Genomic DNA, 19,599 nt, shown 5'->3' on the forward strand with positions numbered 1-19,599 from the left:
GTAAAGTACTGTGACCGGACAGAGAGTCCTGACACTCCGTGATCATTCTTCCCATCTGTCAGGTCATTTAGTTCTTTATAATCAAAATCGTGCATAACGGAAGAAGCAAAAGATTTGCATTTCATCAATGGAATCCGGTAAAACTAAAATTTAGTCTTAGTCTTGAGTCAAATGTTAGTTTTTGTCATATTTAGTCCACTGCATACTATTTTTTTAGTCAAGTTTTAGTTGACTAAAAGCCTGGGTATTTTAGTCTGATTTTAGTCAAAAGCAAATCAAAAGTATTTTAGTCTTTTCTAACTTAATAGTATAATTTTGATTAGCATTTTGGTGAATCTGCTCTAACCAAAATAGAGATATGATTCGAATGTTAGCTTTGTTCTCATTTTTATTGCAAAGGAGACATTAACGTACCTCAATTCCCAGGTGGTTAGGCTTTGATATGCCGCTTCAAGTTCGTAGTGTTTTTTCCAAAAATATTATAACCACATCAGTGTGCGAACTATACATAGCTTTCGGAGGAGCTCAGTTTTTTTTCCCCCATGACAGGGAGGAGGGGGACCAACTGTGATTCTTACTGCTGAATCATTAATAGCTGCAACCATGTAGGCCTGGGGCTGCGTATCAGGCATGTTTGTCCTATTATAATAATAATAATAATTTCATATGTAGCCATTTTGTTACAAGTACGTTTCACACAACAGCTGTGAGAGGGAAGAATTTAGAAAGTTGCGTGGTGCTGCAGGAAGCATCCAACTGAATTGTAGGCCTACATGGATAATGCATAATATGCATCCAGCCAGAGGGAACGATCATGGACCGCGTGTCGGTCGTACTAGCGACACAACCTGTACCAGAGAGGGAGTGGGGTAAAGCAGTAAAGCATGCTGTCAATATTTTTGAGACCCCCCCGAAATATCACAAATCATGCTTTTAGGGGAGCTGATATCTAAGCGCCTCTTTCTCCATAGAATGTTGTGTTCATCACCAGAGTTCGCATCCTCCACAGTAACGTTTCCCTCAGGCACCAGGCGCTGCCCGGTCGACCAGCATTCAAAGCACAGGAAGAAAAAAATGCGCTGTATGAACTCTGTTCAAGTGAAAATTTAGAGGGAGAAAATATGGCCTGTAATATTTTGTATCCTCATTATAGTGACAAAAACGTTTAACGTTTTTATTTTATGAATTACATTTTAGTCTCGTCATTTTTCGTCAACAATACTTCATGTTAATATAGCCACAGTCAGCGTCTAAGGATATTGTCATCGTCTCGTCTCCGTCTCGTTTTTGTCAGAGAAAAAAGGGTCGTTGACGAATATATTTCGTTTAGTTTCGTCTGACGAAAGTAACACTAGTGTGAATTTGACATTAAGAACAAAAATATAAGACAAAATATCTCTATGTCAATTGCAATCACACTTAATAACCTCCCCTGAAAGAGATCGTAATTTTGGTGCCACCGTTTTTTTATGTATACATTTTTTAATATATATGTATTAATGTATATTTTCATGAACATTTAGATTCCTGAAATAAAAAATGGCCTAAAAGTAAAGCAAAGTAAAGTAGGTGCGGGTAGGTCAGGTCTGTTTAACAAAGTAAAGCAAACCGTTGCCCCGTCCAATGTGCATTGGTATTTTTGTTGTTTTTCTCAATGAACAAAGTTACATTGTTCCCGAAGTTTTAGAGAGCATGAGGGGAGAAGTAGGAATGGTTTTCTGGTTGGCCTGAATGAATGTGGCTGTTGAAGATGACCGTGGTGTGGTTATTAAAAAAGTGAGATGGAGAGAGCGGGCGGTGTGACACTCCTCCACTCCAGATGAGCAGTTGGTCCCCTAAGGGTTTGAGGTGACTGGCTGAGCTTCAGTCTGGCTGTCTCTTTTTGCCTTATCTTCGTCCTGCTCTTCTAGTTCCTCTCCTTCTTTCTCCTTCTCCCCTCATTGCCTCCTTGCCATGTCCTGTTTCCTTCACCTCTCCTTGTCTTCGTTTCTTCTTGTCACCCCTTCCTGTCTTTCCCTCTCATCTGTTCTGTCTCATTGGGTTTTTACATTAAACATTACAGTGAAAAAAATATTATGCAATTTTATAATTAACAGTTAATAATAACATCGTCCTTCTTTCCTGCATCTGTCCTACATTCTGCATTGATGTATTTCTATATTTGAGCTAATGCTTAAATCCAGAAAGAATTACACAAAGCAATTTCCAAATACAAATAAAACAGTCAAATAAATAAAGATTATTAGATTGAGCTACATACTGGCTGTCCTATTCTGGTCCGTCTGTCCGATGTTACTCCTGACATTCTCTCTGTCAGTCCACACTTTACTTATTCAGTTACAATGCACTCTGTCTCTCAGTAGTCTGAAGGCATTAAATCCTCCTTAAATCCGTATCCTCTCCCTCCTCTGCATGTCTGATGAATGAAGTGGCTCTAACCGCTCAAATCAGGATGCGACTGTGGCTTTCACCAGGATTCGCCTGATCAGTGTGTTCAAAAGAAAGAGCAGGCAATTTTGTTCAGAACAGGGACTTGATAGGATGTGTAGTTTTTTGTGTAAAAAGGTAAACTGCTAGTTCCAGTTGGGTCTTATCCTGTGTTAAAACAATGCAAGGGGCTACATTGGTGGCGGTATGTTGTTTGAATAGTGAGACATAAAATAGTATTCAGGAAGTCCAGTTTGAGTAGCAGATCAATGAATTTGAAGGTTCATCAGACACCCAAACATTGCACAGGGGTTTACAAGACAGGATTGGCTGCATTCTTTCATGCAGTAAAGCTGGTCTAAACAAGCTTTAAGTCTTAGGTGTACGCAAACAACATATGTAGTAATACTGGCAAAAAAGATTGAGTAGAACATACAGAGAATACAGATAGGCATTGGAGAAACAGATTTTACAACAGGAGTGGCTTGAGAAGTTTCTAAATATATTTTGACTTTTTTCCACTATGAAAATGTTTCACTACTTGAATCCACTGTAACTAGACAAATTCAAGCTTCATATTGTTGGTGATTTTTTCATCACACAGCGAAAACGTTACAAATCAGGCATCTGGGAAATTCCATCTTTCCACACAAGCTGAAGTCTCATACATCACTATTGGTTTAAAAAGTGCAAAGTTCTTTGTGAATTTGTTATATTAGTAATTAGCCTTGTGCTTGTTGATTTCGTTTGTGCCATGTCAGTGTTTTGCAGTGAATTGCAATTTCTTGTATAGCATTGAGTTTTATTTGAATGTCGTTATAAATTACATGTGTTAATTTATTTCATTGCACTGGCTCACATTGTGTTCTACTGCTGTTGTTTGTAATCTGATGGCTGGAAGCTGCAAAAATGATTTCCAAGCAGACAGCCAAATCACCATCATCATCGTTATCGCTGCCTCTTTCTCTCCATCCTCGCAACTCTCCTCCAGCCCTGCCTGCCAAACCCCCATCTCACACATTTCCTGTCTTCTCAGTCCTCACAAATGTTCCCTCCTTTTTCTTTTGTCTGTACATCCTGATATTTGTTTTGCCAGAATCTCTATACGTGAGCAGCTGGTTGTTCAGTGGATTTTTGGCTTTTTGGTGAATGCAGTCATGCAGCTATGTTGGTGTTTTATGTCTTTTTTTGTTAAATACACATCTGTCTCAGCTGTCAGAGAACACAGAAAGCAGAAAGACTGACTAATAGAGATCGTTAGGGAGGCAAACAGCTTCAAATTTGTATTGTCTCATCTGACTATTCTATTCCTCTGTGTGGATTTTCTTTTCAAATGTCTCATTCTATGAAAGATGATCCATGATGTCTGTGTGAGGCTGGTTAACTATACTTTCCATCTTACTGTAAAATATTACAATATAAATTATGTGCAGTAATATACAACTTTATAGAGAAGAGCGTCGTCTCATTATTTCAGAAACATAAAATCCAACACTCCATAAGATAATAAATAATATCGACTTTGATTTACTGTCTTTTAATGATTAATTATTCGGTAGAGATTTGCTGAGCATGCATTCACTCTGCTTCCCCTTCATTCAGTACTATTCATTCAAACAGAGGAGCACTGTTGGCAAGTGTGCTGTTCCATTAATCAACACCATGTTACTTCAGTGTTCAAGAGGATGTCATGGATTTGAAAGGCATAACTACTGAAACACTACCTTGCATTCAAACCTGAGATTTTCCAAACAAAGAGAGCTGCAAAGGAGAGATTTTTAGTCAGAGCTTCACAACAGGTAATGGCATCAATCATGTGGGGAGTTATATTCCCATAATAACAACCCTTTTGCCAGTGCAGAATCAAAAACACAGCAGCTGCAGTGAGCTTGGATTCAGAGCTGTTAGAATGGATTCCAACTGTACTACAAAGCCACGACACAACACTTCTCAAACTACGCCTGCAGCATATCCACTTCCCTACTGTTGCTCCATCACAGAATCCATAGGAGCCCCGTCCATACCAGACAATTGCACACATCAGGATTTATTTCCCTGGCCAACATTCAGCACCAGTGCAGGAAGAAGTGTGCCCTTTTACGAAGCAAAACTGAACGTAAGGACATAAAAGTCGGATGGTGGATCGGTGGTTGGTACATCACTTTCATACCTTAACTATAGTTTATTCCCTATATTCACAATCACGATTCCGATGCAGATGCAGAAAGCGAGAATTTTACCTCTAGGCTTGTAAAGTAGCTCTGATCGTTTTTAGCTTGCACCTTTGTTGGGGATTCCAATGGTAATCCAGAGCCATATAACAAAAATATGTCTAAACATCCATACACTTCTAAAAAACACTCCTGCAACATAATTCACTTCACAGTGTGTTTCAAACAATGGTCACTTCGCCAACTTGCTAAATAGACAACATTAAGCACAGGTTTGGGGCTATGAGAAGGTGATAGCGTGACATGATAGTAGTGTTTTTAGCTATTTGTGGAGGAGCTGTGAGTGTTTGGAACTACACATCAACTGCGGAGAACTGAATCATACTGTTATTAATGGATGTTTATTTTGCATTGCAACTGCTGTCAATCCAAGCTGACTACAGCTGCTGCCCTACTTGAAGCTCAAACTTCTATTTTCTTTTTTAATCATATTTACAATTACCACGTCATGCCCTTTTTGCAGATATCTAAAGCCATGTTGAAATGCAAAGAAGCATCAGAGATGGTTTGATATCTATCTCAAAGCCTGAGGTGCCACTGAAACATGTTGTTGAAAATGTGTGAATGCAACCATCTTTTCAAACACCCAAGTATAACAACACAGTCTCTGGAAGTAGCTATTTACAGGGTCTTCTTCTGGTGATAATGGCAACTGAAATGACACTGAACTTAGCATCTCACTTTAAAGCAACAAGATGAAACAGCACCAGTAATTTCAACACTTGCAGTCAAATAGAAGATGCAACAAGCTGTTGTAAGGTTTATCTTTACATGTGGACTTGATCTAGATAGGATCTTTTTAAAATGATACGTGGGGCCTTTATCACTCTAAAGGTTGATTGTCAATGGAGTTTTCATGAATTCTTTTCAGAAGCTCCCAGTGTTCCAATAACAAAAGATGTTTACACGTGAATAAGGCCACACCATTGTTAAAAACAGTTTTATTTCAATGTCAGCAACACACCAGTCAGAGCAGAGCCATTTTTGGAAATGCTGTTCATCTCCCTTGAGAGTAAAATCCTTCACGTGTTACAGGTGTCATTCATGCTGCTGTAGCGAGGACTATCACTGCCACTCGATGAGAGTCCCACGAGCCTTGGCGCCTGTCAGCGTGACAGACAGCCCTGCTGCTGATTGAGAGCATTCAAAAGCCAGATTGTGAAGGGCATGAAATGTTTTGCCAAGTTGAAAATGAACCTCCTCACTTCATTAAAGAGCGCAGGCAGGCAACCTGCGGTAACCATCCATCTGCAGTCAAACTTGTTGTCTGTGCAGGGAAGATTTCTCTGACACTGTCATCAATCTGTCATATCTGCACCAATCTGTTATTCTGGTATTAACTGTTGTAATGTAGCTTTTAGTTGTGCCTGCTATCCTTCATCTCTCGCAAGATACAAGTGGATGCAAAAATCCACACGTTTGCATTTGGTGGCAAAGATGTGTGACATGGACTGATATATTTTCCACCTGAGGGAATGATTTGCAACTCTAAAGAAAAACATTCACTAACAAAGACCACGCCAATGTGAGGTATAAAAAGGTAGTTTATTCAGATAATGAGGAGTATTAATGATGGAGGGATCGGGGGGAGAGAGATGAACGTGTTGAGGGGAGAGGGATGACGTGGTCGAGAACAGAGGGATGCAGGGGTTTGTTTAGGGTTTGGTGGTCGAGACTCAGGGTGGGGGCTTGTCTCAATAAGCGGCTTGCTTATCAACTAGGGCTGAATGATTTTGGAAAATAATCTGCGATTGCAATTGCATTTTTTTTTTTTGCGTTTGCGATTTAATATGCGATTAATTTTTAAGCTCTTTACCTTCTGACAAGCAGTAAATCAGGACAAGCAGTAAATCAGTGTATAGTATGACCAACACAATATTAAATTAAACTTACACTGTTCTTTCTTGTGGGTCAGGCCTGTGTTATGATGAAATTAGGTGATGCATGAATTGCATGAATTATTATTATGAGCAATGGTGGAGAAGAAATATCATATTTTAATAATATGAGAAAGATAATTTGAGAGTTAAGTCATGGCATTAAATAATTAAGCAATAGCTCACAATAGGCCGTGATATACACTTATTATATCACAGTTAAGGGGCGTCGTTCTGCAACCCCCTTAACTGGGATATAATAAGCGTATATCACGGCCTGAAGTGAGCTATTGCCTTTATAAAACAGTTTTAAAGGCTAGAATTATTATTATTTGAAACTTAAACTTTGTTGCAATATCACAGACATCTGGGGCAAGTAGTGGACTGCTGTGTATGTTTGTGTGTGTTTTCGTGTGTGTAAGAGAGGGACATGTTGAATCACGTAAAAGCAATGATTTCTCTCTCCCTCTTTCTCTCTTTCTCTCATTATTTATTTATTTATCTACGCCGCTAAAGTGCAATCTGTATCAGATCACATTTTAATTCCACGTGTAAATGTGGCGTGAGACCCCCACGAAGCTCAGACTAATTCAATTCAGCTTTATTGGCTGATTAGATTATATATTATAAAGATTATAACTCGAACCCTGTTTGTGCGGAGTGATACGGATCTGTGCAAAGGAATTCAAAGTCATACCTGTTATATAAGCTCATTATATCACTGAACCATCAACCAATCATATTGCTTGATTTGAGCTACCCAGCTACCCTGTGTGACACTAAAGTTTCTTTTTTTGACTTAATGGAGCCCAATGTACAAACCGCCCTTCATGCATATTCTGTATTTTTCCTGCAATTTATTTGTGAATGCTATACAATAGTAAATTTGAACACAAATCTCCAGAGCCGGTCTGGCAGCAGGTTACCAGACAGCTCCTGTAAACCTGACAGCTGAAAAGAGAGCGGAATCTGACTTCTCCAAACTGTTCCCACAGGGGATTGTGCCAAAGAGCAGCAGCAGTCAATCAAGCATGCAGTTACAAGTTGGACTTTTGCTATCCTGCTCCGCTGCTCATTTTCCCTCTACGTATTTAAAGTCCCTCTGGGTAAGAAGGGCAAATTGTCTCAAATGTAAATATAAAGCTCGGGTTTTTTGTTACTGTGCATGGTTTTCTCCCTGGTTTGTAACAGTGACAGATATATGAGAAATGCCTGGAGATTAACTGTAATGCAGGAAGCCGCTTTTGCTTTGTGATGCAACAATATGTGGTTGAATGTTTGCACTGTTTCAATTTAGGGGATGCACCCTTATAGCACATTTTAAGATTTTAGACATAACACACATATCCTTTCTGGCCTTCAGTACCCCACATCCTTTGCCCAATCCTTTTTTTCCAGTGGTTTAATGTTTTTAGTACAACCTGATATCACTGTTGGGTGCGGTCACAGGTGCAGTAGAGCACAAATCAGACCACATCCACCAGGGATGCTGCTGTGGTCAGAGGGGCAGCAAGCTACATTACTATTTTGTGTTTCTCTTTTGCAAAGAAACTCCTGCACACTGTCTAACCTACCAAAAATAAATTTTAAAAGCTTGCAATGTTTTGTTACTAGACCTTCATCTTCAGACCTTTTCCTTTTTCTTTTATGAGGCCAAATAATCCAATTGGCGGTACAGAGCAGGTTCACATGGGCCACATCTTCCGTCAAATGTATAGCAGCCCCTGGATTTCAGACACACCTTATATTGCAACATTTTACAGCAGTTTTTCAGATCTATTTGCTGTTGTGCATCAATGGTCATAACCAACACACCCATGTTACGAAATCAACAGAGAAGTCAATGCAAAACCCCTTTTTTCAGATATCAGTGCCATTGTGAGAATACACAGACAACTGCATTTTTTCACTCATTGGCAACTAGCACCAGCCCTTTCCTTAACAAAATCTTTTGGCAGTACTGAATGTGACTCTAAATAGTCTTGCTGAGTTGCAGAATGAAGTAGCTCTCTGTATCAAGGTCTTTCATTATGAAATATGTACAAATGCAAAGTTAATATGTAGAGCAAAAACAAGAAAAAACATTTGTTTGACCTTATGATCACGATGTACGGTAATCAACCGTCTAAATCTGTAGCATTCACAAGTACAAGATCAGTTACACAGAAGTCCAACTTTCCATCTCTAGCCACCATGTGCAGTTTTACCTTTAAAACATAACAATTGAAACAAAACAGCTGTTTTCAGGTCAGAATGACTCAGCTTTCTAGAAATGCTCCGAATATGTAAGCTTCAATAACACTGCTTGCCACTATTTACTTTTCCATGGTGTTCTGCTGTTTGCTTGCTCACTCTGCTGTGTGTCAGAAGCCGGTATGAATGACATCAAAATTCAAAGTCACCCCCTGCCTCCTCCTCTCCCTCCATCTCACCTGATTCTGTCTGGCACTCGGTGGGTCTGGTTGCCGTCGCTCTGGCAGTTGCCAGCGTACTGCGACCGACTGGAGGCCCCCTGGTCCCTCCGCAGAGCCATCGCCCCGTGGGTGAGCACTGAGACACCTTTGGCAATGCGCCTGCAGGATTAGTGAGAGAACAATGTGAGACAGAGGCATACAGGACAGAGAGACATTGTCTGGGTGGAAGACAGTTATCACTGCTTGAATAAGTGCACACCGTGTGACAATGAAAATGCACCAAATCTCAAACTTAATTGAGCTGAACTTATGAGGAAAAATGAATAGACTCCTCATCTGTGCCTTAAAGCTGAACTGGACAATATTTTTAAGAACACCAATCTTGGCAGTTTAAATTATGTGTGACTTCAACAAAATGGAAAGTAATTGCATATCCACTGACTGAGACACTGTAGAATTGCCCAATATCTACAAATGAGGTTCTGGTCTCTGCACACAAAAAGTGATGAATCAAGACTAAAGAGCAAAATCCAAATTGTCTCCTCAGCTCAAAACTGGACTCATCAGCATTGGATATTTTTCATCTCTTCTGTGCTTTTGTTGTGAGAAAACGTCCATGTTCCAAAAGTTCTAAAATGTGTTATTTACATGTTGGATCTTGTTAGCTAGCAGGCTAGCCACCTAAACATCCAGAAACCACCTATGTTTTGATCAAAGTTGGTCTTGAAAAACTTCTGCTTTCATGTGTGGAAACATTACAATACTTCTTCACTTCACTTTTAACCTCAACGTAAACTTGATTATTGTCTTAGATTTAGTCCAGTGGTGTGTTGGCACTTGAACTTATTATATGGACAGTAACACCAGATTTACGCCCAATTAAACAAGAGGCACAGACCCCCCTCTCTCCCCTATTTACAGATACTATCCAACATCCTATCACTCTCAAATAAAAGGCCAAGAACAAGCCCATCAGCCTTTTCAGCAGGTGCCCGAAAGAAAAATATGTTTATGTTAAGGTGACAAAACCCTTTCCTTCCAAAACCTAGGAACAAAGGGGGAAGTCAGGTGAAGCTATTAGAAAGCAACAAAGTCCATGTAAGGAGAGGATGACGTCTTGGTAGACAAATGTGTCAACAACACAAATGGCTTCTGTTCATTTCAAACTGACCGTCAGTTTCTTTTTAATCATGAACATGATCGTTTCATAACCTTAACCACATGTATATCATTGTAACCATGACAACAAAGGTTCCCTAATCTTAGCAAACTAGTTATTTTAATCCAAACCACAATCTTTCCCTAAACTATTAACCTGTAGAGAAAAGGCTTTGTTTGTTATGTGACTTTGAAGGAGTATATTTAATTTGATATTGATCCTCATATGATGATTTATTGCCTAGACGTCTAGTTGGACGATTATAAAAAAAAGTTGGATTTTAGGAAGGGAACCTTTTTTGTGGCAGATGTTATTTTTAGAGTTTGGGACAGAATACACAGTTCTTTGTTTGCAAAATAATGAATGGTAAGTATACGTAAAAAGTTATTTTCTTGTCTCACAAATCTTTACAAACAGTTACAAAACTGCTCTGCTCTTATAGGCTGCTCTCAAGAATCAGAGAAGCAGCAAGGGTTTTGCAACAAGAACAAATCACCTTTCACACACACATATAGGTACATATATATTAGATTCCGTAAGGTCAACAATCCAGGTCAGAGTGGTGGAGGGAGCAGCAGAAAACGGTGTTGGATTTAAGGTATTAACGGAGTAGTCAGTTAAAAGTGTAAAGTTATATAAGCCAGCTTGTGCACCTGTATAAATATGATTGGACATCATCTTACACCTACTGGGTGCACTACACTGATGGTGGATTTATGAAGTAGCTGGTGCCAGTAAGCTAAAGCAAGCACAATTTCCGTACAACAGTGAACATCCACTTTCTAAATGTATTCATGTGTCAAGTATTCTTCATTCTAATAAATAAATATTAGCAGCCTCTCTTGCTGTCTCTCTCAAGACAATATAATAATAGATCGGACTTTGATCTGCAGGAAACTTTTACAGAGCAAGAGACTATTTAAAAGGCACTAAATGTCTGTAATGTGTTATATGTCTGATTTGTAACTTACAGCAACAAAAAACAACAACAAACACTTCTCACATCATAATATACATTAAGCTAAGAAGACCAACAATAGGCTCTTGCTGTATTCCTGATGATAAGGCCTGCTCCAACTAGGCAGGAAACCCTATCTAATGATCACAAATCATAAAGCATTTTAAATGGAGTCTTGCTTCTATAATTCAGTGCATTACCACTTCAAACAAACCAGCGGGGCAGGACATGAATTGAGGAAGAATTGTTGGAGAGAGTTTAAAAGTTCAAAAGTTATCTGCACATAAATTTGAGGTGTCACAGTCATGGTGTTTTCAGGAGGGGAAGCAGGGGGTTCATTTTTGTACTTTGTTGCTACCATTGTCACTTTGAAAGTGGTGATACTGCTACTACAGTATAGGCTCTGGTCAGGTGATGAATTAAATATGCCACTTTCCAAGAGGCTGTAATGAAGCTAGGATATAAATAAAATTTTCTCTTTAATGTTACGATATGTTGAATCAGTTAACAAGGCTGAATTTAATTTTACATATGACTTGAGAGAGCTGTTAGCGGTGCAGTGGGGTAAGACATCACAGGGAGTGTGCCGTTTCTTCTTATGTTCACACAAACTACTGGTCCGCATCATAAGCATCATTTTTTTAGTGTCCAGAAAGGCCCTCTTGAGGATCCATCAGCAGCAGCAGTCATAAACACTGCAGCAGAGAGCAGGAGGCAGCTACACAACACAAATCCATCCATCGTCAACCGCTTATCCTGCGTACAGGGTCGCGGGGGGGCTGGAGACAATCCCACCTGACATCGGGCGCAAGGCGGGGTACACCCTGGACAAGTCGCCAGTCCATCGCAGGACACAACACACAATATACTGTAATATACCAGGGAGGGGATAACTGTGTCAGATTCATTTGAAATATTTAACTGTGGCATTTTGGAGGACACAGCTGATGTATCCCCCCCCGTATCCAATAATCCAATGTGCACAATTGTGTTATCAACTCATTAAATCTGGAAATATCACATGACCAATGGTGATGGTCATTTTTACCAGGTATTTGCCTTCAGTCAATGGTAAACACAGTGTCTCACTTCAAAAAGACCAATGAAAAAAAAAAACTCCAACAGTGATGTAAAAAGTAAAAGTAGCAATACCATAATGTAAAAATGTATGAAAAATAAACATGTAAGCAGCATTTTTATGTTGTATCTGGTCATAGTGGAGCTTCTAACTACTTGCATCATATCTTATAAAAGGTTCATATCTTTTGTTTGTTAAAAAACAGTCATTATAGCTGTAGTGGAGTACAATTTAAAGACGTATGTAAAAGTATAGTAGTATAAAACGGAAATACACCTGAAACTGTGTTAATATTTTAATATGTTAATTATGAAAGCCAGGAGTAAGCTCCAAAAAAGTTCAGGATTTACTGTGTAATATATTACAACTTTTACCATATACTTGGTACATTATTTTCCATTTGATTATTATGTGTTTAAGTGTTTATGTTTTTATGTGTTTAACTCAGGTACAATTAAACCAAAATCACCACTTATATTTACCTTGTTGGCATTTGCATGTGACTTCCTTGTAAAAAATGTTCCTGCTGCTTTTATTTATATACTGTAGGTAGCAGCTATGTAACATAACTTTTACCTCATGAAACTCAGAGGTCCAAAAAAATGTTAGTAAGTTAAAGTAAGTCCAAGTGATTGACATTTATTTATTTGTTTTTTTTTTACAAAGGTTTTTGATCCGCCACACCTGTCTACAAGACCTTCTGCTATGCAAGAACTTTTATATAACGTCATGCTGGTGATACATTTTTGCTTGAATATTGCTTGAATGTACTACAAGTTGTAGTCTGAGTGAGGCTAACCCTTTTCATTTGGGGATGAGGTGCAGGTTAAGTGTGACAGTCAGATCTTCAGAAGGACCCATCTGCGTTGGTCACATCCCTCTAAGTATCCAGCCCCAGTCTTAGGACACACCATCTGTGTTTCACAATGAACCCTGACATTCTGTCTGGTAGTGACAAGTGTGCTAGTCACTTGGACACTAATTTCACAGCATTGCACAGAAATCAGATACATCTGAAATGCTGCTTGGAAAGCTGGAAGAAATCCTGCCTCTCAGTGGATTCAAGATGGCCGGTAGGCATCAGGCAGAGAGTGATGTAGGAAGATGTTAAAAAGAGTCATGTCCTAGAGCTCAGTGGATATTTCATTGTCCCAAATGTAGCGCATCTAGTCAAGTTTGGCAACAAAAGCTGTTTGTATATTGATCTGTTTTGTACCAGTGTTTTGTAGAAAAATAGAAAACGTATTTCACAGTTTGTGGTATTGTTAAATACAAGAAAAATCCTTTCCCTGGTTTTGATTTCTGTTGTCGTAAAATAAAAAAATAAAAGCTATCTCACAAAATGTTCATCGTTGTCCTACATTATTGAACGGTCTTCATAAAGTGTAAAAATAACTTTCTAACACGCCTCTGTCTTCTGTTATGACTAAGGAGGACTTAACTGTTAAAATCAATAAAGGATTCTACCTTTCACCTGGATTCACTTGGTCAGTCTATTTAGATTAGATTAGATGAAAATTTAATGATTCCTGCGGTGAAATCAGGTACCTCTGTAATAGAGAACACATCATGGACAGAACAAGGGTTCATAAAATTTTACTGTGTACCTCAGCTGGTTGATGCAGGGAAAACATGGAGGTGCACAAAAGAGGATGACAAAGAGAATGTTTATTTTCTCACTGATCCTCGTGCATTTTTAAACTCATATGGTTGGGTTTTCAGCAGCTTCAAGGCTCTGCTTTCCAGAAGTCACTTCACATGTGAAAATCATTTTAACTTGAGAAAATAATCTACCAACACTGAACTTCATGGATTTTCAGCATCAGTAACAATCTCACAACATACTGTACACTTTACATAGCAGTAAAGTTCTGTTAAGAACCATTTAAGAACATGCACAACTGTTAAAAAGAGTTGCATTCAAAGTGCAGGAACAAATAGGTCCCTCATTTATAGTTTTACACTATCACATTATATTTGAGAAAAAAAGTTTCACTGACTGGGTAACTGCAGGTTTCAGAGAGACAGAAACTGAACTTCTAATCAATATAACACACCATTGATCAATTCAGTGCACTTATGGGTTTTGTTGCTACAGCTTTCATGGATCTGGTATGGCTAGTGGCTAATGTTAGCTGATGTTTGTGAACTTCAGGTAAATAAAAACTGAGCATGAGGGTTAATTCTTGAGCCTAAGAACACATGATAGAAATTCAAAACTCAAGGTTTACTTACTTGGATGTTTCAGGAATAAGTAAGTAAACGAGAATTAGATTGTTTTTTGTATTAATACACTCAATAAATATTGTTGTAAAGTGGACATTACCAACCTCATTACTTGATATTGACTTAAAATCACAATCTAGATAGATTATCTGAATTATGACATCTGATGCAGACCATCCTTCCCCAAAATACGGCCGTAAACAGTATGAGGTCAGATGCCACAGTATAAAGAGTACATGAAAGAAGCAGATTTGGTGGATGAATGTGTCAGACAAACCTGGGAGACTTGGGGTTGGCTTCCTGCGTGACTCTGAAAGTTGATGTTGACTACTTGTTCTAACCCAAACCGTGATCTTTCCTAAACCTAACCAAAGACTTTCAAATATGTGGTTCATGTTGTGAAACTGTCACAGTTTGGTTAGCTTTAGGCACCAGAGCTACTTGGTTAGGTTTTACTTGCACTGGTAAAATACAGTACAACTTAGTACAGCTCCCCCTGGAGGGAAACTCAGTATTTAAGTTTATTGTCAGGCAGCGACCATGTAATTATGACAGAAAGAAAGAAGTCGGGTGAGGTAATATAAAGAATTTGGGTGGATGGGTCAAACAGAGGAGACCGCCGTTTGTGTCCCATATTAAAACAAAAGTCAACAATGACTTATTTCAACTTAATTTAAACACAGGACGCAAGTCACGTGACTTAGGCTTCTATCGTAGCTTACTTATTTTAACCCAAATCTGTCACAGTAAGTTTAAGTGTAGGGATTAAGGGATTGGACACAGATGCAGACTTTAAGGCAGAGTTTAGTGTTTTTAAAACAAAAGGTGTACAGGCTTACGGCAAGGTGAGACTGTCAAGGGTCAAAACCAGGCAAGCAGTCCAAAAAGCAAACAAGTCCAAACGGGGGCAGGCAATAAATAAAACCAACGAGGCCCAAAAAAAAAAGGCAGACAATCTTATAATAAACACAGAGAAAGGGCAGGAATGCTTGAAATTAAAAGGGAGACAAATGGCAACAGACAAGGGGAGCACAAAGACTTAAATACACAAGTGAGGGAAGGATAATTAGATACAGGTTAAACTTATTAAGGCGAGTCAGAAAATCACATTGGTGGGAAAACACACAAAGACAGGAAGAAAAAGTAACCTGAGACACATTAGGAACTCTACAAAATAAATCTGGAAACAACAAAATTCAACCCCAAAACTGTTAAGAAAACCATCATGTTTTTCTAAACCTAACCAAGTAGTTTTGGTGCCTAAACCTAACCAAACTGTGACCGTTTCAAAATGTTAACCACATGTTTATTGCTACCATGGCGACAAAAGTCTGGTCCGCCTATTGCTGGTACTCCCTATGTTGTTTTCTGAAGTCATTAGCAAACGACCTATTATGTCATTTAGGAGGACATGTTGGATCATGAGCCGTCGCATTTACACCTTCTACTCAGAATGTGATCAATTTGCAAATTACATACTAGGGCCTGGCAGACATGTCAACAAACACGGCACGTCCTAGATCAAGGACATCGAGACTGCAGTCCCTTTTGTCCTTTTCTACTTAGTAAAGCAGATATGATGTATATTGGTCTAACCATGAAAATTAAAAAAAAATCTCCATATTAAGATTTTAAATGGTCTTAAATGATTTCCTCTGAATTATAGTAAGTGAACCTTTGAAACTTAAAGGCCTAATGCTCTGCTCGTACCTGCGTGGCTCATCCCTCCACCCCTGTGGCCGGATGGCGAACAAGGCCTTGGGCAACCCCTCCAGGCCCAAACCGGACAGGGCAGGTCCCACGGCAAACCACATGTGACTGGGCCCGGCCTGACCCGCCGCCCAGGCTGCCCGGAAAACCAGCTCAGCCTCCTCCAGGGAGCAGTACAGCAGACGGACCTGGAGGAGGAGAAGAGGGAGGGAAAGTGTAAAGGAAAGAAAGGTGGGCAGGAGAGAGTGAAAAGTAATTAGTAGAAAGGGAAGGGGGAGGAAAGTAGGAAGGAGGGATGGGAAGGGACAGATATGGCAGGAGGGAGAGTAGAGGAATACAAGAAGGAAAAAGAGGTAGGATACGTTTAAATAGTGGGAGAGTGAAAAATTTATAAAAAGAGAAGAAGGACAGAGGAAGGGAGGGAGGAAAACAATGAAATGAAAGAGACAGGAGAAGAATAAATACATGATTGAGGTAGAGAAAGATCATTAAAAATAGGAGGGATATAATGAAAGAAAAGTATAGAAAGTATGAAATTAAGGACAGAAAGTGGATAATGAGGCAGTAAAAAGAACCGAAAAGGGAAAGAAAAAGACAAAATTATCAAAGGAGGGTCGAGGGGAAAGAGATAACAGTAAAAAGATTAGAAAGAGGATGTGAGAAGAGATGAGGTATTTAAGGAAAGATGCAAAGAAACAAGAAAGAAGAGAGGGAGAAAGGGTGTGGAGTTAAAGGAATGAAGCAATAAAGGGAGGTTGAAAAATAATTGCACAAAAGAAAAGAAGGATAAGTCGACGTGGAGAGCAAAAGAAGTAAAAGGTGAATTCCCATCCCCTTTTTCATCTACTGTGGCATCTTGCTGCTTGGTCCCATAATGCCCTTTCATGTTTCCTTTACAATAATTTATTATATTAATTTATGCATCAAAACATTTGGTGCACTTGTACATTAATGCTCCTCTTTATTTATTTATTTAACAAGTGAGCTGCACATGAAGAATGGTGCCTCTTGGTCTGCTTGGATTTTGTATTCATACATTATTAAGGAGGGGGAATTGAATGGGGGGAACAAGATTAAAAAGACAAAATGAGAGTAAAAATGTGAAACTAGAAGAGGGTGAGAAAAAGGAAAGAGGCTGTTTTGTGTGTGTGTGTGAGAGAGAGAGAGAGTGAGAGTGAGAGAGAGTGTGGTTGGTGCCGAGGGTACTTCAGATGATTACTCAGAGGAAGCACTTGAGAAAAATTTGCGCCACAGTTTTGTAAGACAATTGCAGAGGTTATAAAACTGAAATTAGCCAAAACCAAAACGTGAAATGCTTTACCAATACAATCTGATACCAGCAGACATGTGGTGTGTGAATCCTGTAACATGCAGGACATTCGCCACTGGTACTCGCGTCAGAGAGGACGGTGAGATGACGCTGATCCGTCCCACTCATCTGACAGCAGATGGAATCGGGGTCGGTATGATGTCAGAGCTAACGCTCAATCCCTGTCAACTACATCCTCTGAACAGTCAGGGTATATTTAAACCTTTTTACATATAGCATTGGCATTTCTTGAGCTTGAAGTTTGTCATTCTATAAGTATGATATAAAGTCCAGATTTGTGAAGTGTACTCCTCATCTCAATGTTGGAAGAGGGAGCTGTGATTTCTGACATCCTTCGGAAAAATAAGTAATTCGTTAAAATTTCTTGCCATCAATCACTTTGTTAGCACATGTGTCTCATTTATCAAACGTTGGACATCTCATTTTGGAAGAAAACATTACATTTAGATCCCTGTGGGTCTTCATATTTTGACAGACTCACAGACAGAGCTTAATCGCATCAAGAGGCTGAAATAAATGTCTCTTTCCAAAATGCCAAATACTCAACGCAAAATAATATTTAAATAGAGAACTAGGATTTGATATAATTTAATTTTGTGACACAATTGTTTTTGTACAAAGTTGTGCATGTTTTTCAAGAGGTAGGTATTTCAATTTTACATAGGAACACTTCCATTTTCACCCTTGACAGCTCACAATACCAGGCATTCAGAGGTCAGGAATAATAACTACAACATACGCCAGCATAACTAAAAATCAATAAATTGTCATCACAAAAAATTAATATATTCAGCATCCCATTCTATAACTTTAAGCTGCACCAATGTAAATGTTATATTGATAATGGATCAAATGACTTTGCGTAATGTCAAAAGAATCACACGTAGCAACAATCCCACAGAAAATGTTCTCCCAACTTTATGGTTCCCTTCAGCTCTTTGGAGCATTTTAGCATCTTCCAGTTCTTTGTTTTAGTTTCATAGCCCACATATTTACTGTTTGTTTTCTGTGACTGCTCTCATTAATTTAATTGTTTCCAGTCAGTTCATATCAGTGAAGTGAGATATCAGTCCATTTCAGTACAAAACCTAGTAAAAACTACACTTTAATATCATTGTCTGAATAAAAAAGTATGCATTACACAGGTAGTTTCTGTTACTGCACTGCTTGATTTGTCATGCATTTGTTCTCCTGGAATGATAAACTTAAGTGATTCTGACATGTACAGGAAAAAATAACAAGCCTGCTATCTTGCTTACTAGTCACAACACGAGATGCATATCATCAACTGATGCCTGCGGTATGTCAATGGTGAAGGCAAGCTTTGAAGTAAAATAAATGGCCCATGCAGCACAACAGCCTCCCCAGTGCATCCTAGATTATGCATAAAAGACACGTAAGATTAATAATTTTGCATTAGCTGTGGCAGAGAGTTGTCAGGTCGGCGAGGCATATTTATGTTTGGTGAGGGGCAGAGGAATTCTTTGGGGCACTAAAGGCTAATTTTAATTTCAGGTTTAAATGAAATACAGATTGTTCGCATCCAGATACGGCTTGGATTAATGTACGATGGGAAAGGGAGGGAATGAACAGGAGGAGAAGGGAGGCTGGGAGAGAAAGAGAGATGGTGAGATAGGGAGAGCAGTAAAGAAAATTCTCAGCGGGAAACAGTTCCCTCTGTTTGAATTATATTCAAACAGAGCACAGACAAGGCTGAACCAAAATTAATCAACGATTCCAACATCAAGAGTGTGTGTGCGTGCGTAAGTGTGTGTGTGTGTGCGCAAGGGCTTGTCCAACTCACAGATGCCATTCAATACTGATGCCTAATGCTACTATAGATACATTATCAAAGAGTGACCCAGCTAGCAGCATTTTAAAATAGAACAGTGACAATGTGTGAACAACACTACACTACAATAATAAAAACAGGCAATACCATAGTACAATGGTGGACAATTAACTGCAGAGGTCATTGACTCCTGAAACCTGAGGAGCCAACACAAGCCAAATCTGGCATCCAAAGTTTTCTCTTTCCTTGGCTACTGGTTTAAAGGAAGTCTAGGTGTGGACTGGGATCAACAGGACTGAATTATCTCTTTTTTAGTCCTTCCCACTTTAAGACTTGAAGGTGCTTCTCCAGGACGCAACATAGGCCAACACCTTTGTCCCTTAAAATGTTTGTAAGT

At 39.0% G+C, this 19,599-nt stretch overlaps 1 protein-coding gene across 1 annotated transcript in view; it reads right to left on the reverse strand.

The window, feature by feature from the left end:
• Positions 1 to 19,599, reverse strand: part of LOC123976743 (glutamate receptor ionotropic, NMDA 2D-like) — a 198,403-nt gene that overhangs the window by 68,286 nt on the left and 110,518 nt on the right. The window contains exons 5-6 of the mRNA XM_046059091.1: positions 16,081 to 16,268; positions 8,968 to 9,108 (exon numbers count right to left, since the gene is read on the reverse strand). Of these exons, the coding sequence (XP_045915047.1) occupies positions 8,968 to 9,108; positions 16,081 to 16,268 (329 nt within the window). The remainder of the gene's footprint in view (positions 1 to 8,967; positions 9,109 to 16,080; positions 16,269 to 19,599) is intronic.

Source organism: Micropterus dolomieu, linkage group LG09 (assembly GCF_021292245.1).
Source record: "Micropterus dolomieu isolate WLL.071019.BEF.003 ecotype Adirondacks linkage group LG09, ASM2129224v1, whole genome shotgun sequence".
In the NCBI taxonomy this organism is placed as follows: Eukaryota; Metazoa; Chordata; class Actinopteri; order Centrarchiformes; family Centrarchidae; genus Micropterus; species Micropterus dolomieu.